At 45.5% G+C, this 20,191-nt stretch overlaps 1 protein-coding gene across 2 annotated transcripts in view; it reads right to left on the bottom strand.

The window, feature by feature from the left end:
- The window catches only part of KCTD1 (potassium channel tetramerization domain containing 1), an 86,418-nt gene that overhangs the window by 1,978 nt on the left and 64,249 nt on the right, over positions 1-20,191 (bottom strand). For both annotated transcript variants that reach the window (XM_012641777.1, XM_012641776.1), the window contains exons 3-4: positions 19,255-19,399; positions 2,989-3,294 (exon numbers count right to left, since the gene is read on the bottom strand). In XM_012641777.1, coding sequence (XP_012497231.1) covers positions 2,989-3,294; positions 19,255-19,399 — 451 coding nt within the window. The remainder of the gene's footprint in view (positions 1-2,988; positions 3,295-19,254; positions 19,400-20,191) is intronic.

The following is a 20,191-nucleotide window of genomic DNA, read 5'->3' on the forward strand; positions in this document are numbered from 1 at the left end:
TAATTACATCACTTCTACACCGCTCTAAAAGCAAGATGACTCAATTATAACTTTGAAAAAATGCCTACTACAAACTTTTTTTGGAAGGAAATGAAATGTTACGAAATAACTCTCAAAATGTAGTCAATATAAGTGAACCCTTACTGTTTTTTTTAACTATTAATTTTAGTTACCACTAAGATTATTTTTAATAATTTTTAGTTATCTAATTTTTTTTTTTTTTTTTTAAGACAAAGTCTCACTCTGTCACCCAGGCTGCTGGAGTGCTGATGTGATCATAGCTCACTGCAGCCTCAAACTCCTGGCCTCAAGCAATCCTCCCACCTCGGCCTCCCAATGTGCTGGGATTACAGGTGCAAGCTACCTTGCCTGGCCAGTCGTTTACTTCTATATGTAATATAATCTGCTACCTTGCAAAACAGCCTACTAGATGAGGTTGGAAAATAAGAGAGTGTGTTTTCTAAAAATTAAAAACTCAAATATATTGGCAAATTAAAAAAAAAAGAAGTCTTTATAAGAACAAAATTAACATTCTACCCTGCAGTGTTCTATTTCTGTAGGTGAATTCACAGCACATACACGTACCAGTCAGCACAAAGACAGGATGAAGAAAACAATCCCTAAGTTCAACAGCAAGATGTGCTTTGGTGGCAGGTAAATAAAAAGACAAAGAACAGCTCACTCCAAGAATTTCCAGTAGAGGCAGGAAGGTAGCTTGTCAGCAAGAAGCACCCCAGTCTGCCTGGCCAAACCACTGCACTGGAAAGGAGTTTTTGCCCTGATTAGGAGAGGAAATACAAGGTGAGGAAGCCGTGAACAATAACGAACCTAACTGTGATGTCTGTTTTCTTTCAGTGTGGTTAAGGTCGCCAAACTGCTAATATAAGGAAATCTTAGCTCTTCCTCCCTGGGGGTCTGACAGGCATAGTATGATAATTACTCAGTATGATCCAGTGTTACCTTGGATGTGGTCAAAAGCTTATTTCAATGTAATGCAAATAGCTTATGAAGCCATTACCTTTTAAACATCAACGTGTTAATAGCAAAGTCCCTGGAATGGAGTGATCATTTGGGAATGTTAAAACCACTCAGTGGGCTGTCAGGTGTCACATGTCTTATTCCAAAGTCTCTGTGGGGCTACAGGCCCCAGGAAGCAAGAGTGGGTCAGGGCTGTGTCGGACAAGCACGTTAATCCAGGTGCAGATCTGCACATCTGATGTGGGAAATGTGGCAAGCGAATGAACTGATGGTAATTACTCACCGGCCGGGGGAGTGGGGCCCACCTTCCCCGCCCAGCTCTAAATGGTTCTGCCCTTTCCTCTGCTCCGGTGAGCGCCTGGGCAGGACAGGGTGTGTATGTGGGGAAGGACAGGCTTTCTGGGCTTTAGAGGCTTTTTAAACAGCAGAGGCTCAGGGACTCTGGAGCAGGGCAGTGTGGGAGTGCCACACACCTCCAGGGGGCGCCATCCGCACAAGTGAGAATGCGAATGTCCCTGCTCGCTGTCTGGGAGCGTGTGTGTACCTTCCTCTAGCATGCTTAGGGGTCATTTTCTGCCAGAGTTTTCTGCTATTCTGCTCTCAGACATCGGTTCACAAATTTTTAAAATTACAAATAGCTGTGGAACAGTCCCCAAGAGGCGGCGTCGTATAGTGGGTGTTTCTAGTCTTTGCACTTTGGGAAAGGTTTTGTTGGTGAAATATTACAATTAAAAAGAGGGGGAGAAAACCCCTCATTCCATGGACTTCAAATAGTTTTGTGTCACGCAGAGCTGGAGTCGAGACCCAGGTGTGCCTCTGTTTTCTCATCAGCAAGACAGGGGATTAGCAGCGATTACCTGTCCGGGTTGTTATAGGAAGATGCTGCATGTTCAGGCCGTAGCCCAGGGCAGGGCAGAGTTGGTGCCTGGCAATGTCAGCTAAGAGGATGACACCGCACACCAGCACCCGACACGCAGGGCACCGGGCCCTCACGCGCTGAAATCCACGCCCAAGTCTCCTGCTCCCACAGACTTCTCCATCTCAGGAAATGGCGATTCCACTCATCCAGTTCCTCCACCAAACATCTTAGTCAGCCTGGGCTCAGGTCCTACAACCCACAGCCGTCGCCAGAGAGCCGCGTTAGCTCTCCGTTCGAGACACTCAGGGTTGGACGCTTCACGACTCCTGCCGGAACTGTGTTTTCTAACTGGTCTCCTTCCTTCTCCTATGTTCCACCTGCTGCTGGAATATTCATTGTAAAATACGATTTTTGTTGGGTCACTCTTTTGCTTAAAATCCTCCAATGGCTTTCCACTCAACTCACATAGGCAAATGAACCAAAACTGAAAGAAACCAAATCAATCCTGGAGCCCTACAAGGATCGTCACGACCTGTCTCTGGGCTCTGCTGGCCTCATGTCCTAGCGCTCTCTCTCCCTGACTCACTTCTTCAAGCTATGCTGGCTTTCCTGACAGTCATAGAGAGGCCAAGCACACCTCCACCTCAGGTCTGCAGAGATCGCCCACCCCTCTGCCTGGAATACTCTACCCCAAATATCCTCTTACCACTACCTGAGCAATATACATACACACACACACACACACACACACACATATATTTTTTTGAGACAGAATCTCGCTCTGTCACCCAGGCTAGAGTGCAGTGGTGTCATCCTAGCTCACTGCAACCTCAAACTCCTGGGCTCAAGTGATCCTCCCGCCTTGGCCTCCTGAGTGGCTGGGACTACAGGTGCGTGCCACTGCGCCCAGCTGTCTTGTTCTTTTCTGTGTCTCTGGTGCTCATCTCAGCACCTGGCACAGTTGCAGGGGTCCCATAAAGATCTGTGCAGTGACTGAATGGATGCCGTAGAGGGGTGATGAATCACCTACCCACGGAAGTCTTACCAAGTGACTTTCTCAGGTCTTGAAGGAAAGGCACTACATGAAGCCAAGGGTAAGTAACAGTGGCAGAGTGACATTCGATGTCACACGGTGCATGGCAACACTGTACCTGGACTGAGTTGAGGTGACAGTAGCCATTGAGTGGAAACCTGATGACGTGCGTTGAGTCGTGATTCCAGCCGGCGTTGACAGAGTTACACATCACGTCACCTATCTCTGGAAACACTTCTTCTATCAAGGATTTGTCACCGCTGAGTGTGATCCTTTCTCCGAGGTCCGGGGCCACACGCACCACGAGGCACTCACAAGGCCTGGAAAAGCGACCCGTTTCTCTGTCCTGCTTCCATCTTTCCATCTCCAACAACATGGGCTGAAGCTGAAAATATTTTGCCTCTTCATATAACAAAGTGTAGTCCTGAAAAAAATAAAAGGGTATTTCACAGTGCAAAATATAAAGTACTGAACATGTCCACATTTAAGAGGTGGTTTTTTTCATCTCTGCTATTTCAATAATCAAATCTGGGTGTGCACTGCTCGCGCAGGTGTTTGTGAAGGCTCAATTTGCATTCATTCATCACTGATGACAAAAGGAACTGAGGGGATAAAAGGAGCTTATATAACTCATATAGAGCTAAGTCTCGTAACCCTCATCGCTGTCCAGTGAATTAGGAACCATTATTACCCCATTTTGCAGATGAGAAAACTGAGATGTGAAAGGATTCACCCCAAACTTGTCTTTTTTCGTAGAAAAATGCCTCTGGGTAGTTTAAGTTTGATTTTATTGGTGGGAATCCCATTGCTGTCCTCTCAGATGGAACACATGCCTTAAGGTGAGGCACAAGTGTGCCAACGTGCACCCTTCACCAGAAGCCCACACTCCAGGTCCCCCTTGATGGCGGCTCTAGAACTCGCCACAGGAGGGTGTGGGCAGCAAGATGGCAGAAGGGGGGCTGGAGACAGTTGGGGTTGGGCGCCTGGCGGGCAAGCACCCGCTTTCACTTGAATTGGGGTGTGGATCTGTGATGGTTTGCAGGAGGCCGATGGAGATTTGTTAGGCTAATGTACGACCCTCCACCACTTGTTGGCGGTGTCATCACGAAGTCAGAGAGGCAAACAATGTCAGGCCTCGACTTCTGCAAGATACAGAAACTAACTAGTCCGTTTCTGAAAGCATGGTCACCCAGTCCGTAGGCATGGTTCTTCTTCTCTAGCCTTAAAAAAAAATCTATTGAATTAAAACAGAAATCTAACAAACAGGAATTAAAACACACAGAAGCCTCTGAATGGGAAGACAAAGGAGACTGAGGGAGAGGCAGCAACTGGGAGATGATGTTAACAAGCAGGTCAATATTATGTCTAAACGTAGCTATGGCCACAATCATTTCTGGGTGTGAGATAAGTGGATACTTGTCCAGACACGTTGACTGAGCACGTTTTAATCAACCGACACAGGCCTTTCCGCCTTCCTCCATGGGCCGGCGCTGGCAGCAGGTGCTGGGTGCCTCCGGGAGGCCCCTACTGCAGGGAGGGGATGGAGCAGGGTGACCAGGGAAGAACTATTTTTATTTTGCACTTTGCTCTTTCTTTTCCAAATCAAGTAGCAGCAGCAGCATTATTCAAGGCTTCCAGAGAAAACAGAACGGAGAGGGAGAGAGGAGAGTACTCAGGGACCTCTAGCTGGGAAATCCACGCTCTGCATTGGGAAACTTGGGCCGGGCGGAAGATGCTGTCACTGATGCTCACCTTAGAATGGGCTGCCTCTATATTCGGTCCTTCTCTCGGCAACTCCGTGACTACAGGAGTCTTGGTTGTCACAAGGAAGGAACCCACTGCTCTGATAATCTTCCTTGCACATGTTCCTACCTGCCCAGCCTCCTGCCCCATAGGAGAGCCTGTTTTGCCATGAGGAGTTGAGAACTAGGCTGAGGTGTGGCCACTCCTAAGACAGGGCAGAACTGGGGCCCGCAGCCCAGCCCGAGGGGTGTGAGTGGGGAGACTCGGCAGGTGCCTGCGGGTCTAGCCGGGGTCCCACCACGGAGCTTTGCCGTCTTTGCATTACACCAACTGTGAGATGCTGACCTAAATACTTCACTTACTTATCAACATGACAGCTCTCAAGGAGAGCTGTTTTAAAAACAGCACTGAGAGTTACACAGGCAATAAAAGCAAGAAATTCTGCTACTGCTTTTTATTTTCCTGTGAGATTTAATTACAAATTTTAGCACAAGGAAGGATCTGGACTCTGGTGAAAATACGCCTTGTCTTTCTAGAGCCATAGAGTCTTCAGATCCTAGAGTAAAGGTGCTTAACGCAGCCTTCTTCACTAACCCTGACCCTGTGCAGGAATCCTTTCTAACCACACCGAATAGTGACCATTCAGCCTCTGATTGAATGCTTCCAGCCACGGGAAGCTTACTACCTAAGAAGGCACAGAATTTACTTTGTTGGCAAATCTGAATGTTGTAACTGTATCATTAGAAAGACCTGAATTTCCCTGTAATACCAACTTAATTGTTCTAATTCTGCTCTCTGGGGTTTCAGTGATTTTAATCTCTCATTGACACATTAACCCTTCAAATATTTGAGGACAACTGTTTTGTCTTAATATTTCTCAGGCTGAAAATACCCAATCTTTTCAGCTCTTTCTCATTTGTTATGACTCTGAGGTGTTTTTCAACAGCCCCTGTGTACTTGACTTTGTCAACATGCTTCCTTCCTACAACCTAAACCAGAAGCGAACCTGACATTTGAGACGTGTTCTAATAAGTGCCTTGTACCACCTCAGTTTGGCCAGACACTAACAACTATTAATGCAGCCTGTACTAGTTTCCTATTGCTGCTGTAACAATTTCCACAAATTTAGCGGCTTAAAACTACACAAATTTATCCTCTTGTCGTTCTGGTCATAGGAGAAAGTCCAAAGTCTAAAAATGGGTCACCAACGCTGTGTTTAATCTGGAGGCTCTGGAGGAGAACCCACTTCCTTGCCTTTCCCGGCTTCCAGAGGCTGCCCACAGTCCCTGGTCCTGGTCTGGCGTCATTCCTGTTCCTGCTTCTGTTGTCACATTTCCCTCACTCCCCACCCCGCCTCTCCCTTTCACTTGTAAGGAGCCTTGTCATTACCCTGAGCACACCCAGAAATCCCAGGATAATCTCTCCATCTCAAGATCCTTAACTCCATCTGCAAAGTCCTTTCTGCCACGTAAGGTGACATATTCATCGCTTCCAGGAATTAGGACGTGGACATCTTTGCGGGGGCATTATTCTGCCTACCACACAGTGTGGGCCCTGTTATCTTTCTTAGCAGTCCCGTGACTCTATTAGTTCACATTTTGCTTATAGTGAAATCCCTATACCTTTTTCACAAGAGGAGCCATGAGCTAGGTCTGTTTTTTTTGCTTTTCTTTTTGAGACAGGATCTTGCTCTGTTGCCCAGGTTGGAGTGCAGTGGCATCATCACAGCTCACTGCAGCCTCAAACTCCTGGGCTCAAGGGATCCTCCTGCCTCAGTTTCCTGAGTAGTGAGGACTACAGGCACGTGCCACTGCGCCTGGCTAATTTTGCTAATTTTTTGTAGAGATGGGGTTTTGCTCCTGCTCAGGCTGGTCTCAAACTCCTGGCCTCAAACAATCCTTCTACCTTGACCTCCGAAAGTGCTGGAATTACAGGTGTGAGCCACTGCACCTGGCCAGAGCTAGGCCTTTCTCATTCAGCATTTGTGAAAAATTTTAAATCCTTTTTTAGTTGTTCCCTTTAACTTTCACACTGTAGGTTCTGAATTTGTTCCAACTTATTGAGAAAACCTGGATTCTCTCACTCACTGCTCTAGGTCTCCCTCTCATTTCTGCATCACTTTGAACTGGCTGTTCTGTTTCTATATGTGAATCATTTCTTAAAGGACTGAGAGGACATGGCTATGCTTGGCCCCTTGTTCAGGCTGATGATCAGGTAAGGAAGTAAGACTCTGATTTTGGCCATTCAAGCAGTTATAAAACCTGTAATTCTAAGACCATCCAGCCCACAACTGTGGCACTTGCTAGGTGTCTTGTTGAAATACTGTGCCTCACGTTTGGGCGGGACATGGAGGGGAAGGCTGCAGTTCTGGGAGGGCCCCAAGTCTGTCCTGACGAGGGATTCTCCTTAACTGCTCAGGGCTCCAGCTTCCTCTCTGTAAAATGTTCTATGAGTTCATGTTCATGCCGAAGCCCTGATCTACCATTTTGTCTGTTATAACCCAAAGGGACTGAGGCCAACAGGACTTGGGGGTAGAAGTCCCCCCTATGCTGCCTCTGAGTCCTCACCATCTGTTTTTCCTCTAAGTTCACAAACCACGTGTTTAAGAATCCACCCTGAAGTCTGGCCATGGATGGACAGAGCGCCTTCCAATGTAATGTTGCTCAAATGGATCGTTATCCGCTCTTGGAAAATTAGGGAAACAACGGTCCTTTTTAGACTTCTGGATCTCAAGGATCCCGCTGGGGTTTTTTAAGTGAAGGCTTAGAAGGGCTTCCCTGAAGGCCACCCTGCGCCTGGGAGATAGTCTCATGGGCTTAGCCTTGAACTGCTTTAAGCCGCCAGGTATTCTTTCACTCTTTCGACGATCCAGGCTCCGTTTTCTCCTTTCCTGTGCTGTTCCATCCGGCTTCCAGGCGGGAGCTGCTGTGTGTGCTGGGGGAGCAGACGGCAGAGGACAGCTGAGCACACGTGGGTGTTGCTCGGCCGAGGGCTCCCCACGCTGACTTGCCTCTAAGCGTCAGCTGGCCCGAGAACGGAAAAGGTCCTTCTCATTGTTACCATTTTCTCCACGGGGGGCTCACGCCGGCCATTCGTTTTCTTGGCAGGCCCCTTTATAGTGTCTTGCTCCACTTCCTAATGCCCCCGCCCAGCCTCGGCTCATCAGCGAACTCCCAGCCAAGCAGCCAGTCCCGTCGGCTGCTTTCGCTAGCCGCCTCCTTTCCTTCCTTAAGCAGGATCATTTAATTTTATTATCTAAATCCCGTGTTTTTTAAAGTTTAGCCTGTTTCCTTTTCGATTCTCTGGCCTGAGGCCTCGGTTCTGGTCTGACAATGTCCTTTCTTTGGCTTTTACAAACCCCAGATGACGCGGGCTCTTGTTTTCGAGGTACTTGGTGGAAACAGGCAGGAGTTTATGGGGGAGCAGCAGGCTTGACACTAGCTCTTCTGAAGGAAACGAATCCAGAGCACCCACCTTTCATCCCTTCTGAACGACGCGCTCTCAGCAAAGCAACTCAAGAGTGTGCCAGCTGCTGTCACTGGTCTCCGCTGCTCCTACGTCCTCTTTATCTGCTCTGATTGGAAAGTGTCGCCCGTATTTCTGGCTTAGCCCCAATAACCAGTTAAAGGAAAACTGGTTCCAGACCTACTATCATGTCTAAATGATTTTAAAATCCTAGAATACATGTTTTTAAAATAATTTTTTTTGAGATTTACAATGATTTTTTTGAGACGGAAAGATGAAGATCTCATTTTAAAGACGAGCTTCCCTAAGACCCTGAAGACAGGCATGTAGGCTGAGAAGGTAAATATGGGTGGACTCCAAAATGCGAACACATTCAAAACTTATTTCTTGATTAAACAGTTGGAATTCAGAACATATTTTCTCTAGAGGGAGGAAAATGATATATATAGTGTATCAGTTTCCTACTGCTGCTGTAAGAAATTACCACAAACTTGGTGGCTTAAAACAACACACGTTTATTTTCATACAGTTCTTGAGGTCAGAAGTCTGAAATGGATCTTGCTGGCATGAAATCCAGGTGCTGGCAGGGCTGCCTTCCCTCTGGAGCCTCCAGGGACAAATCCTTGGCTTTTGCCTTCCAGAGGCTGCCAGGATCCCTTGGCTCGTGGCCAGGAATCACATCACTTCCTTCCACACTTAGCCGTCTCTAACTCCCACCCTCGTCTCCCCCTCTTCCAAGGACCCTGTGATTACACAGCGCCCCTGGATTACCCAAGATAATCTCCCCATCTCAAGACCCTTAACTTAGTCACACCTGCAAAGTCCTTTTTGCCATATAAGGTGACACATACGCATGTCCTGGGGATTGGGACTTGGGGGCCGCTACTCAGCTTACTGCTCAGCGCTTACTGCTCCACGAAACAGCTCCAAGGCTTATTTAACTCCTGCTGTACCTGAGGTTTTACAGAGTAGTTGACAGCTCCTCACACTCAAAGGGCAACTCAACCACTCACCCCTTCATTTAAAAATCTGTTTATGTGGCACATGCCACGGGAGGCGCCGTGGGCACAGAGGCCTTTCCTCTGGGGAAGGCCCCCAGTACCTCCCAGGAGCCCTGGCAGCTCTTCTCATGCCCACGCTCAGGAGAGTGGGGCCCTGCTCTCGGGCCCCTCAGGCAGTGCATGGCCCCCAGTAGGCAGGGGACCTGTGTATCAGGGGTACCACCAGCAAAGCAGGGGTGCTAAGAGAATGAGGGGAAATGAGAGGATTTTATATTTTACGTTTCCAAGATAGCATCTACACAGTAGTCATCCTAGGAAAAGACAGATCTCTGCAGGGCTTACTTTCCTTTGATTTTAAAGATTTATTTATTTATTTCTGTGGGGAGGTGGGATAACTACCACAGTTTTTTCAGTGTTTGAGGCCTCTAAAGCTCGTAACTGCCCTGGCTCGCAATACTTCTTTGGGCTTTCATTCTTTCTTTTCTTCAAAGCCTGGAGAGACTTGCCCACTTGCTCCTTTTCCCCTCCTGCCATTTGATACTTCTTGCCAAGAGGTCCCCTCCCCTGTCCAGGGGCACTGACCCTGGACAGCTTCTCCCAGCTACACTTGTTTTTCTGGGGCAAGGATACGCAGCCTACGGTTTATCCTGATGGCTACCAAAGGAAATGAGAGCAGCAGCAAAGGTCCCTTCTATGCCCTGCCACTGGCTGCACTCCCCATCCTGCAGACCTCATATAGAAAGACTCAGGTACACACAGGTGACAATGTCAGGGTGCCCATGGCAGGACCGAAGGCGGATCCATCTGCGTTCTGAAGCAACATCTTGGCTCGCCAAGTCATATGGACACTGCGCTATAGCGGCCAGGCCCGACGTTGAGGGTGTGGTGACGGCAGGGGCCAGAGAGGTGACCTGAGATGCTCTGGGCCGGAGCTGGTGCCCTCCTTCCAGTGCTGCCTTGGCGGGAACATCCTAGGGAGGAGAGAAGTGGGCACGGGCAGCAGTGCCAGGCAGCAACAGTGTCTGGACCAAGGAGGACGGACCAAGGAGGACAGTCCTAGGTGACAGCCGCTGAGACTGTGGGCTGGAGTGTGTCCTGAGTGGACACCCCTGTAGGTACCAGAAAATAAACTCCTTGGGGGCCTACCCAGCTTGCCACTCTGCCTTCCCGGAGAAAGTTCTGCCCACAGGGGTGAGTGTGTAGAAGCCACGTCTGTGTGGCCACGGAAGATTGGCTAAAGAGCAGGCATCGGAGTCAGATGAGCCAATCAGATGGTGTCTCTGCAGGAGCAAGGAGGGGGAGGGGGCCCTGGGCATGGCTGGGGCAGAGCCATGTTAGCGACCACTGCTGCAGCCGAGGCCTGAGGGCTGTCCCGGTGTTCACCCCTGCGAGAAGCTCCCATCAATTCTATGAGATAAACTAGTAACCACTTCCCATAAATACTCCCTTTCTTTTTTCCTTAAGCTAGGCTACTGGTTCTCAAGTGGGAGTGATTTTGACACTAGAGGGCACTTAGCAGTGTCTGGAGACAATCTTGGCTGTTGCAACTGGGAAGGAGGTGCTGCTGGTATTTAGTGGGCAGAGGCCAGGATGCTGCCGAAAGCCCTACATTGCACAGGACAGCCACCACACCACGAAGAATCACTTGGCCCAAAACGTCAATAGTGCCAAGACTGAGAAACTCTGAGCTTGACAGAGATTGTTTCTGTTACAACCTAGGGAACATGCAACCCACCCTGATGGAATGGTCAGTCTTAACATCATTAATGGTGGTTCACATGTTTGCTAACATGATGTAATACGGGTATACGACATCATTGGAGATGTATTCTCCCAAAAATGTCTAACTTAAACCCATTAGGACTTTAGATACAACTTCCAGTTTATAGGAAATCAGGGGATAGATTAATGAGTTATCTCCTTTTTTTCCTTTCTTTTCTTTTTTTCTTTTTGAGACAAAGTCTTGCTCTGTTGCCCAGGCTGGAGGGCAGTGGTGCAATCGTAGCTCACTGCAGCCTCCAACTCCTGGGCTCAAGCGATCCTCCCTCCTCAACCTCCCTAGTAGCTAGGACTACAGGTATGCACCACCACACTCAGCTAATTTGAGTGAAACTATGTATGACAAGACAACCGGACAAATATAGATGGTGGGACATTTTATAGGACAACTGTCCAGTCTCTTCAGCAAGTCAGGATCATATAATAAGGAATCATGCCAGATAATAAAAGGCTTAAAGGACATAACCTAATTCAATATGTGGTCAGACCCTGTCTAGGAAAAACCTCCTGTAAAGAACATTTTGGGGTCAAGGAGGGAAATTCGAATATGGTTGTGATATTAAAGGAAATAAAATTTTTGTAAAATAGAAAGGTAGAGATTATTGTCCAAATTAAGCACAGAAAAAGATCTGGAAGGCCACTGTTTAGATTTTTTTTTTGGTTTGTCCATATTTTCAAATTTTCTACAATGTTCATGTACTTCTTCGATAATAGTAAAACTTTATTAAAAATAACCAATAGCCTTTTGAACATATCCAGAGATAGGTAAATTGGGGGCTGCCTGCTAGCAAATTTGTCTCTGTCTAGGAATGGTAGCCATTCATACAGAGACCACAAAAGATGTTAGCAACATGGGGACACTCACCAAAGATGTTAAAATTAAAAGCTAGAGAGAGAGAGACGGGGGGGAGAGAGAGAGAGAGAGAGAGAGAGAGAGAGAGAGAGACAGAGAGGGAGATTTTTATGGTTCCCTTTTAAAAAAGACCAAAGTTCTAGACTCCTGGTGTACTGGGAATTGCAACCACGTGTGTGTGTGTACGTGCGTGTTCATATGCAGAGAATAAAGCAACAACGAACAAGTTAGTATAACTGGGGGAGGGAAAAGCTAAGGGAAGAGGGACAGATACATCCACAATAAAACACTGCAGAGAAGTTCTGCAATCACTTATCCAGAGAACAGATTCCAGCAGCTTTCAGTGGGAACCAGGGCACAAGCAGCTGCCACTTAAATGCTGTTCTGAAATATGAAATTATCTAAATGGTTAAATGGGCATCTAGCTCAGATGGCACATTTGTGGAACGAGATTTTAAGGGATGTAGGATGCTGTGATTTCAAGATTTCATGCACTTGCTCACCCAGCATTAACTGGCTAGACAGAGAAGCAGGTTATCAATAAACGCTCTCCCCGGCACACTCAGTAGAAGGGATTCTCTTCACATGCAGAAAAACTGTGTCCCTTTTCCAGGGTCAGGCGCAAATCTCTGACAAGGAAGAAAGCAGCTACAGTGCTGTTTAGGACATGCAGACGGAAGCTCCGATGTGTGCCTGTATTTGGGGTTCGCATAAACCGAACTGCTGCGGCAAGTGCAATTCCATCCTCGGCCACTAGAGTGGAATGACCACTCAGCTTCCAGTCACTTCTGCTGCCCCTCCCAGGCTCCAGAACACCCTGTACTGTAATTTATGGCCGGTCGCCCAGAGGTTCTGCGGGAAGGGTTTCAAGGCTCTGGTACACGTGAGTTTCATTTGACATGCTTTTGTTTTTTTTCCCCAAGCGTGGGCTACAGCTAAATCCCTAGCCAATTAAAGGGTGTGCTCTGTATTTATAATTGATGAATAGCAGGTCTCTGAGGGCTCTGGGAAGGTGTGCAGAAGCGAATGTCCCAATCCTACGCAGAAGTGACTGAGTCTTCAAGTGAAGATCCTAAGAAATCGCCACCGCTGAACTCCATGATGAAGTTTTTCCCTCCCCAGCATCTAACCTGAATGCTCTTGGAGGAAACATAATGCCTGCCATGTAGGTTCATGTGCTGAGAGTTAAACCAAAGTATGTGCTTAAAATACCTAGTTCAGTTTCTGGAACATATTGCAACTAAAAATGAATGGCTATTACCCCAATTTATTCTTTTGTGATTCCCTGGCGTTTGCAACCCTTTAAATAATGGGAATTATAAATTAATATATTACTCTGACAAGTAGCATAGGATGATGATATTACATACATACCTGTTTTATATTTTATATTAAGTCCTATATGATTTTAAAGAGAAGTACATTGCCTACTTCTATTTAGCTTCTGGCCTCCTGTAGCTCTTTTGACCCTTTTCTGTTGTATTTAAATTAATTAATACTAAGCAATAATGGTGTGCCCAGCACACAATGTCCTTTAGAAAAACATAAAAATGTCCCTGCCTACAAGAACCTTACCATAGAGCAAGGAAGTCAAGATATATACACAAAATACCCAGCGTTGAAATACAAGAAAGTATACGACCAGGTTTTAGTTTAACTGATATGAACCAGAGTCAGGTTTGAATGTGATTCAGTCCATTCATCTATTTATCCATCCACACATTCATTCACTCCTGCCACAGATATCTACATGCTTCCTTTGTGGCAGGTGCTGAGCTCGTGCTGAGCTTCCCCAGCAGCTATTCCCAGCCTCTCTCCCTTGCTCGTTTCTGTCCCTACAGAGGCTGAAAAAGAGAAGAAAAATCACTTTCTCGGCCTCCTTTGAAGCGAGAGGAGGCTCAGTTTTGGCCTATGAACGATGAAGGGAAAGTCTTCCAGAGGATCTTCTGATGAGGACGGAGTCCTGTGAGTTAAAAAGCCTTTTGCCCCTTTTTCCAGCCTTGAATGAGGACATGATGGCTGGAACTGTGACTGTCAACTTGTGACCCTGAGGTGACAGGCATGAGGCCGAACGCCAACATTGAGGATGGCAAAACAAAAAGACAGAAACAGTCCTGGTCCTTGCTAACATCACTGAGCAGACACCTCTGCCCACAGCCATGGACCTCTGCCTTCTCATGCGAGAAAGACAAATCATTAGTTTAAGCCTCTGTTCACTGGCTGTTCTGACTCCTGTTGCTGCAAGCACTCCTCACTTACAGCTGGGTATATGGTGCTAGAACACAGAGACAGATGGTGACAAATGTACTGTGCGTGACCACGGAGAATTGGAGTAGAGGCAAACCTATGTTAGACTAGGCTGGGCAGGCTTGCTGGGGACGTGATCAATTGGATGAGCCCTGGATGTAAATAAAGGCTGGGGGAAGAGCAGAGGGGAGGCTGCACAGACGCACAGGAGGGGCTGCTCTGAGGGGGCAAGAGGATGGCATGTCTGAGGACCTAAGAGAAGTCCTGTAGGGCAAGAGCTGGTGGCGCAGGCAGGGGCCAGAGTGTTCGGGGCCATGTGGACTCTGACAAGGATGTAGGGCTTTGCTCCAGGAACAAGGGGAAGTCTCTGCAGAGTTTCCAGCAGGAGCAAGTCATGATACATTATCCTTTTTGGACAGTGTCACCTGGGCAGAGATCGGGCGGGAGATGGGGGTGGGAGAGAGGAAAGTGGGTGTGGGTATAAAGGGCAATGGGGGCAGGGGGGATCCTTGGGGTGATGGAACTGTCCTGTTCTTGACTGTATCAATGCCAATATCCCGGTTGTGGCGTTATGCTATAATTTTGTAAGATATTATTGGTAAGACATGGGTAACATAGGATCTCTCTGTTATTTCTTACAACTGTATGCGAATCTATAATGATGTCAAAATAAAAAGCTTAATTTAAAAAACGTCTCTTGGCCGGGTAAGGTGGCTCACGCATGTAATCCCAGCACTTTGGGAAGCCAAGGTGGGAGGATTGCTTGAGGCCAGGAGTTCGAGACTAGCCTGAGCAAGAGCAAGACCTGTCTCTACAAAAAACAGAAAAATTGGCCAGGCGTGGTGGCACATGCCTGTAGTCCCGGCTACTAGGAGGCTGAAGCAGGAGAACAGCTTGAGCCTAGGAGCTGGTGGTTGCAGTGAGCTGTGATCATGCCACCGCACGCTAGTCGGGGCATCAGAGCGATACCCTGTCTCTCTCACACACACGCACAAAAATGTCTTCTGGTTTCAATGCTGAGAGTGGGTCAAAGAGGGGTGAGGTTGGGAGAGGGGAGAACAATTATGAGGCCATTCCAAGTAGTCGAGAGAGCTACTGGGCCTTGGGCTAGGGAGGTGGGACAAACAGTGATTGATTCAAGAAGCATCCAGGAGGTGAAATGACAGACACATTGACAGATACGTGGGAGTCGAAAAAGAGGAAAAAGTCCAGAAGGACTCCCAGGTTCTTGCCCTGAGCAAGTAGGTGGAATTTGGCATCTTTTACTGAGATCGGATACAAAGGAAGAGGAGCAGGTTTTGAGTGTGGTGCAGGCAGCAGCGGCAGAGAGGGGGAGACAGGCAGGGTGAGCTCATTTTGGGGCAGCTTAAATTTAAGGAGCCAATGAACGATCCAGGCGGAGAATCTGAGCGGGCATTTGAAAATGCAATCACCTAACAATGAAGTGATTTCAGTATTGCACTGACTGAACCTTTTTCTGATGAAGTCCAGGTTATATTAATACATAACTTAGTAAAAAAATAATGAAATCCTATGGCTGTTTTCTTTACTAATATGCACATCTATAGCCGTGATAATTCGACTTCTTTTTTGGCAACTTTATTTTAAAAAGTTTATTGTTTTATTTTAATTACCTAAGTAATATTCAAATGTGTGCTCATTGTAAAAATAATAATAATCATCATAAAATTTAAACTAAAAGTGAAAAATCTTTCCTCACCCCTTTCCTAATTCTACTGCCTTCCCTTTAGGAAAATACGAGAGTAAGAAATCTTACCCCCCCCAGCCCCCGCCAGCGACCACACTTTAGCCCCTCCCCCTCTAGGAGCTCACTTGCTCTCCCGCAGGGGCAAGTCCAGATCTGACCAGGGGGCACCTGACATTGGTGGCGCCAGGGTAGACTAGTGACAGGTCACTGCTGGAGTCTGTGGCTCAAGCAGGGACTCAGCCCTTTTCCCGTCTCCATGTGGGGGTCTCTCCCTCGCTCTCTGTCCCACCTGCAGCTGGTGTGGGAAGGGGGCCTGCTGTCTTCGACTGTACAACCTGTCGGTGGTGGCCAAGTGGACTCTGGTGGCCAAGTGGACTCGGGGCTGCTGTTTAACCCAGTCAGCTCCCTCCACAGTCACGTCTGAGTTCAGACTGAGGGCTGGAGGTAGAGACCTTACCTCAGCCCTGGGCCTGCAGTGGTGTTCTCTAATCCAGCTATAATCTGAAAGCCCCGGATAAAATCCTTACTCAGATTAATAAAGTGGTATGAAGAAAAATGCAGGAAAGAGATTCAAACGTTGGCATGCAAAGAAAAAACAGCACATTGAAAATTACCCTTGCAAATCCTCTGGGAAGGCACCGTATTAGAAACAGCTTCTCCGTATGCTTCCCTTCCTGAGCTGGAAGCTCTATCACTGATGGAGCTGCGGACTCGCACTGAGAAGCCACGTCCACAAACCAAGGTCATGTGGCTTCAGACCCTGGACTCACGCTCAGCATGGCGAGATGCACACCCGTGAGAGAACCCCGGCGGCTGCCCGTGGCTGGGGAGCAGGGAGCTCCCGCACCTCCCCAGGCTCATTCCAGGGCTGAGGGGAGGTGCACCCCCCGGCTGCAGCTATTTCTCTCTCTGTCATTTTCTTGCCAAATGCATACAGTTGTTTTCATGTCAAACAAATGTGCGCACGATGCAACTCTTCTGTACTCCCTTTTCCATTGGCTAATAATCCTTGGCACATGCCCCATTGTTCAAAATCCCGAAGGAAAGGATGGATAAGAGGCCCCTGAACCCCTTATTAATTTCAGTTCTATCTTCTAGATCTTTTTCTCTGCATTTGTATATGCACATACACATGATTTTTCACATAATTAGGAACATATTACACATATAATTATGTAACTCAATATTTTCAAAAAATACAATTTTGGTGATTTCCCACTCCCATCAATAGATATAAACCTACCACAATCCTAAACTATTCCACAGTATGGATATTCTTTAATATAGTAATCATCGGCCATCATTGAACTTTCTCTATTAGTTGTGTCCAGTTTTCACTATTATAAACATGACTACAATAAATGCTCGACATACGTATATCTCTACATATCTATATGAATATTTCTAGAAGGTAAAATTAATACATATATGAGTACTAGATCAAAGAGTATGCAAATTTGAAATTTTAATAGCTACTCCTGAACTGTCCTCCAAAAACATTTGTGATTTTTATTCCCAACCACGCTGTGTATTCCCCAACACTGTATATTATCAATCTTTTTAATTTTTGCCAATCTAATAGATAAAAAGGAGTATCTCATTTTGGTTTTGTTTCTTTGATACACTAGGGATTGAATGTCTTTTCAAATGCTTATTGGCAATTCCTATTTTTTTCTTTTGGAAAATTTTGTTTTATAGCTATAAAAGTTTTCCACTGGGTTGTTGGTATGTTTCTTATAGATATTTAGGAGCTCTTTTACAGTGGATATTAGTCTTTTGTTGCAAATATTTCTTCTAGTCTGATACTTGCCTTTTATTTGTATATGATATCTTTTTTTTTTTTTTTTGAGACAGAGTCTCACTCTTTTGCCCGGGCTAGAGTGAGTGCTGTGGCGTCATCCTAGCTCACAGCAACCTCAAACTCCTGGGCTCAGGCGATCCTCCTGCCTCAGCCTCCCGAGTAGCTGGGACTACAGGCATGCGCCACCATGCCTGGTTTTTTTCTAGATATTTTTAGTTGTCCAATTAATTTCTTTCTATTTTTTAGTAGAGACGGGGTCTTGCTCTTGCTCAGGCTGGTTTCGAACTCCTGAGCTCAAACAATCCGCCCGCCTCGGCCTCCCAGAGAGCTAGGATTATAGGCGTGAGCCACCGCGCCCGGCCTGTATATGATATCTTTAATTCAACCATTTTTTTTAAAAAAAGATGCTTTCTGGGTAATGAGTCTTGCTTCGATAGGCTCTTTCTGCCTCAAAATTATACTTTTAGAAATTCCTTTGTACTTTTTCTAATAATTTTATAGCTGCAGCTTTTAATGTTTATTTCTGGAATTTTTGTGAATTTACAATGTGAGATAGGGATCTGGCTTTACAATTTCCCCAGACGTCCCAGTGCCAGTTACTGACCTTCCTTTCTCTTCCCACTGATCTGAAATGCCAACTTTATAACATACCTAGTTCCTGTGTGCACAGGCATCTGTCTCTGGCCTCTATTCTTCATTGACCTGTTTGTATATTTCAGCTCTGACAGAACTGCACTTAATCACTACAGCTCTGTGGTATGTTTGGATGGTGGTAGGGCACATCCACCATCACCCACTTTACCATCACTACTATGACCCGCAATCATTTTGTAGTTATTCTTACTTTTTTTCCTCCTACACAAACTTTACAAATGGTTCAAATTTCATTTTGAAAAAAATCTATTACTTAAGTGGGTTTGCACTGAATGTGTAGAGTAATTTGACACCTCCACAATATTGAGGCTTCCCATTTGGGAAAAGAGAATGCTCCTTTATGTATTCAACTCTTCTTTTATACTTGCACATGGACATTTGTGGTTTTCTCAATCAGGTTTTGCATATTTCTCGTTAGTTTTGTTCCTATGTATTATAATCTTTGTTGTGGTATATTTTTCTATTGTATCTTATGATTGGCTCTTGTTATTCTATAAAAAAGCTATTGAGTATAATATACTGATCCTGAATTTAGCTGCTTTAACGAATTCTTTATTAGTTCTAATAGTATTTAGTTGATTCTTTAGACTCTTCTATTTGGAGAAACATTATCAGCTGCAAAAATTACATTTTCATATATTCCCTTTTAATATTAACACTTTCTGTTTGTTCTCCTTGTCTAACTCCATTGCCAAGAGTTACCAGTACAAGGTGAGAATGTCACAGTGTGACACCTGTTACTAACTCTAAAAGGAACAATTCTAAAATTTTACTGATCATGTTTGCTGTAGACTTTTGGGATAAAAAGTCTTCATCAAGCAAAGGAGGTTTTCTCTGATTCTCTAGCTCTCTAAGACTTATCAGAAATGAGCTTTGAATGTAATCAACTTCTTTTTAATTAGTTCAAATGAATTATAACTGAATTCTTTAAATAAAAAGCAATCCTCTTTGGTCATGTAGAAATTTAATGACTATACCCTCTATTTCATGAAGACAATACAACCATGTCAAAGAGACGTCTGGTACCACTAGAGTTGGTACATGTTAAAAACGTAGAACTAGAAATACTTCTTGGAGCATATCAAAACAAATCACATATTTATGCTATTGGCAATTTAATGTGGATCCCTCACCTTGAAATCATCAGGAATGAGGAGTTTTGATGTTCGTAGAAAATTCAAGATATATCTGAACATCTGTCCATCTCTGTCAATGAAATAGTGCTGTTTGAGACTGTCCAAAACAATGGGTTCTGTACCATCAAAAAGTCTTCCGATTCTGTGATAGAAAAGAGGGAACAGTGAAGACAATTAGATCAATTGGCCACTAAAGCTAAGAGCTACGGTTTTGTGTCTCTGACAAGGTACCAGTTTTGAAGATGGCAGTCAGGAAAATACTGATTAAGTAGTTATGGATTTCTGAGAAGTGTTGGTCCCTGCTTGATAAATATCTCAGGACCAGAAAATTCAAAATAGTCCCAGGCTTTCAGGTAAATTCTTTCATTCACTGTCTTTCACCTGCAAAGAAAATGTTCCTGTATGATGATCATGGCTAAGTGCTGTCACTGTAATGAAAGAGCATGTCTTTTCCCCTCGTTACTTAAAACAACCTTCTCTGCCACTTAAGAAATGTTATTTTGTTCCAAAGTGTCTTTTAAACAGATTCTACTGAAACAGCAATTTTGTTTTCAAGAAATCTGTTTTCTGACTTTTTCCCACCCATGAATCCCAAACTTTCTAAAAATAAAGCAATGCCTACATGCTCACATCTACATTTAATTATAAAAAAGAATAATTTAAAATATCACTCATCTAGGAGAATGTGTTTTCCATTGACTATATACAGTCCAGTTTCTTAAGACTTAGCAAAAGCATTTTTAACAGCCAGGCATTATTACAAAAAAATAAATATTTGGCCACCTCCCCCACCTGCCCCGCCAAACTGTAGTCTAGTTCTGGGATGTGAGTGGCTATGGGTAATTTTTAAAAACAGGGATCCCTAATGCTTTCCCCATGTTTAGAGTCAACATTTGTACAGGGTGCTACAGTTAAAGCATTTGATATCCATCGT

The sequence above is a fragment of the Propithecus coquereli genome, unplaced genomic scaffold (assembly GCF_000956105.1).
Source record: "Propithecus coquereli isolate 6110/MARCELLA unplaced genomic scaffold, Pcoq_1.0 Scaffold17, whole genome shotgun sequence".
NCBI classification, from domain to species: domain Eukaryota; kingdom Metazoa; phylum Chordata; class Mammalia; order Primates; family Indriidae; genus Propithecus; species Propithecus coquereli.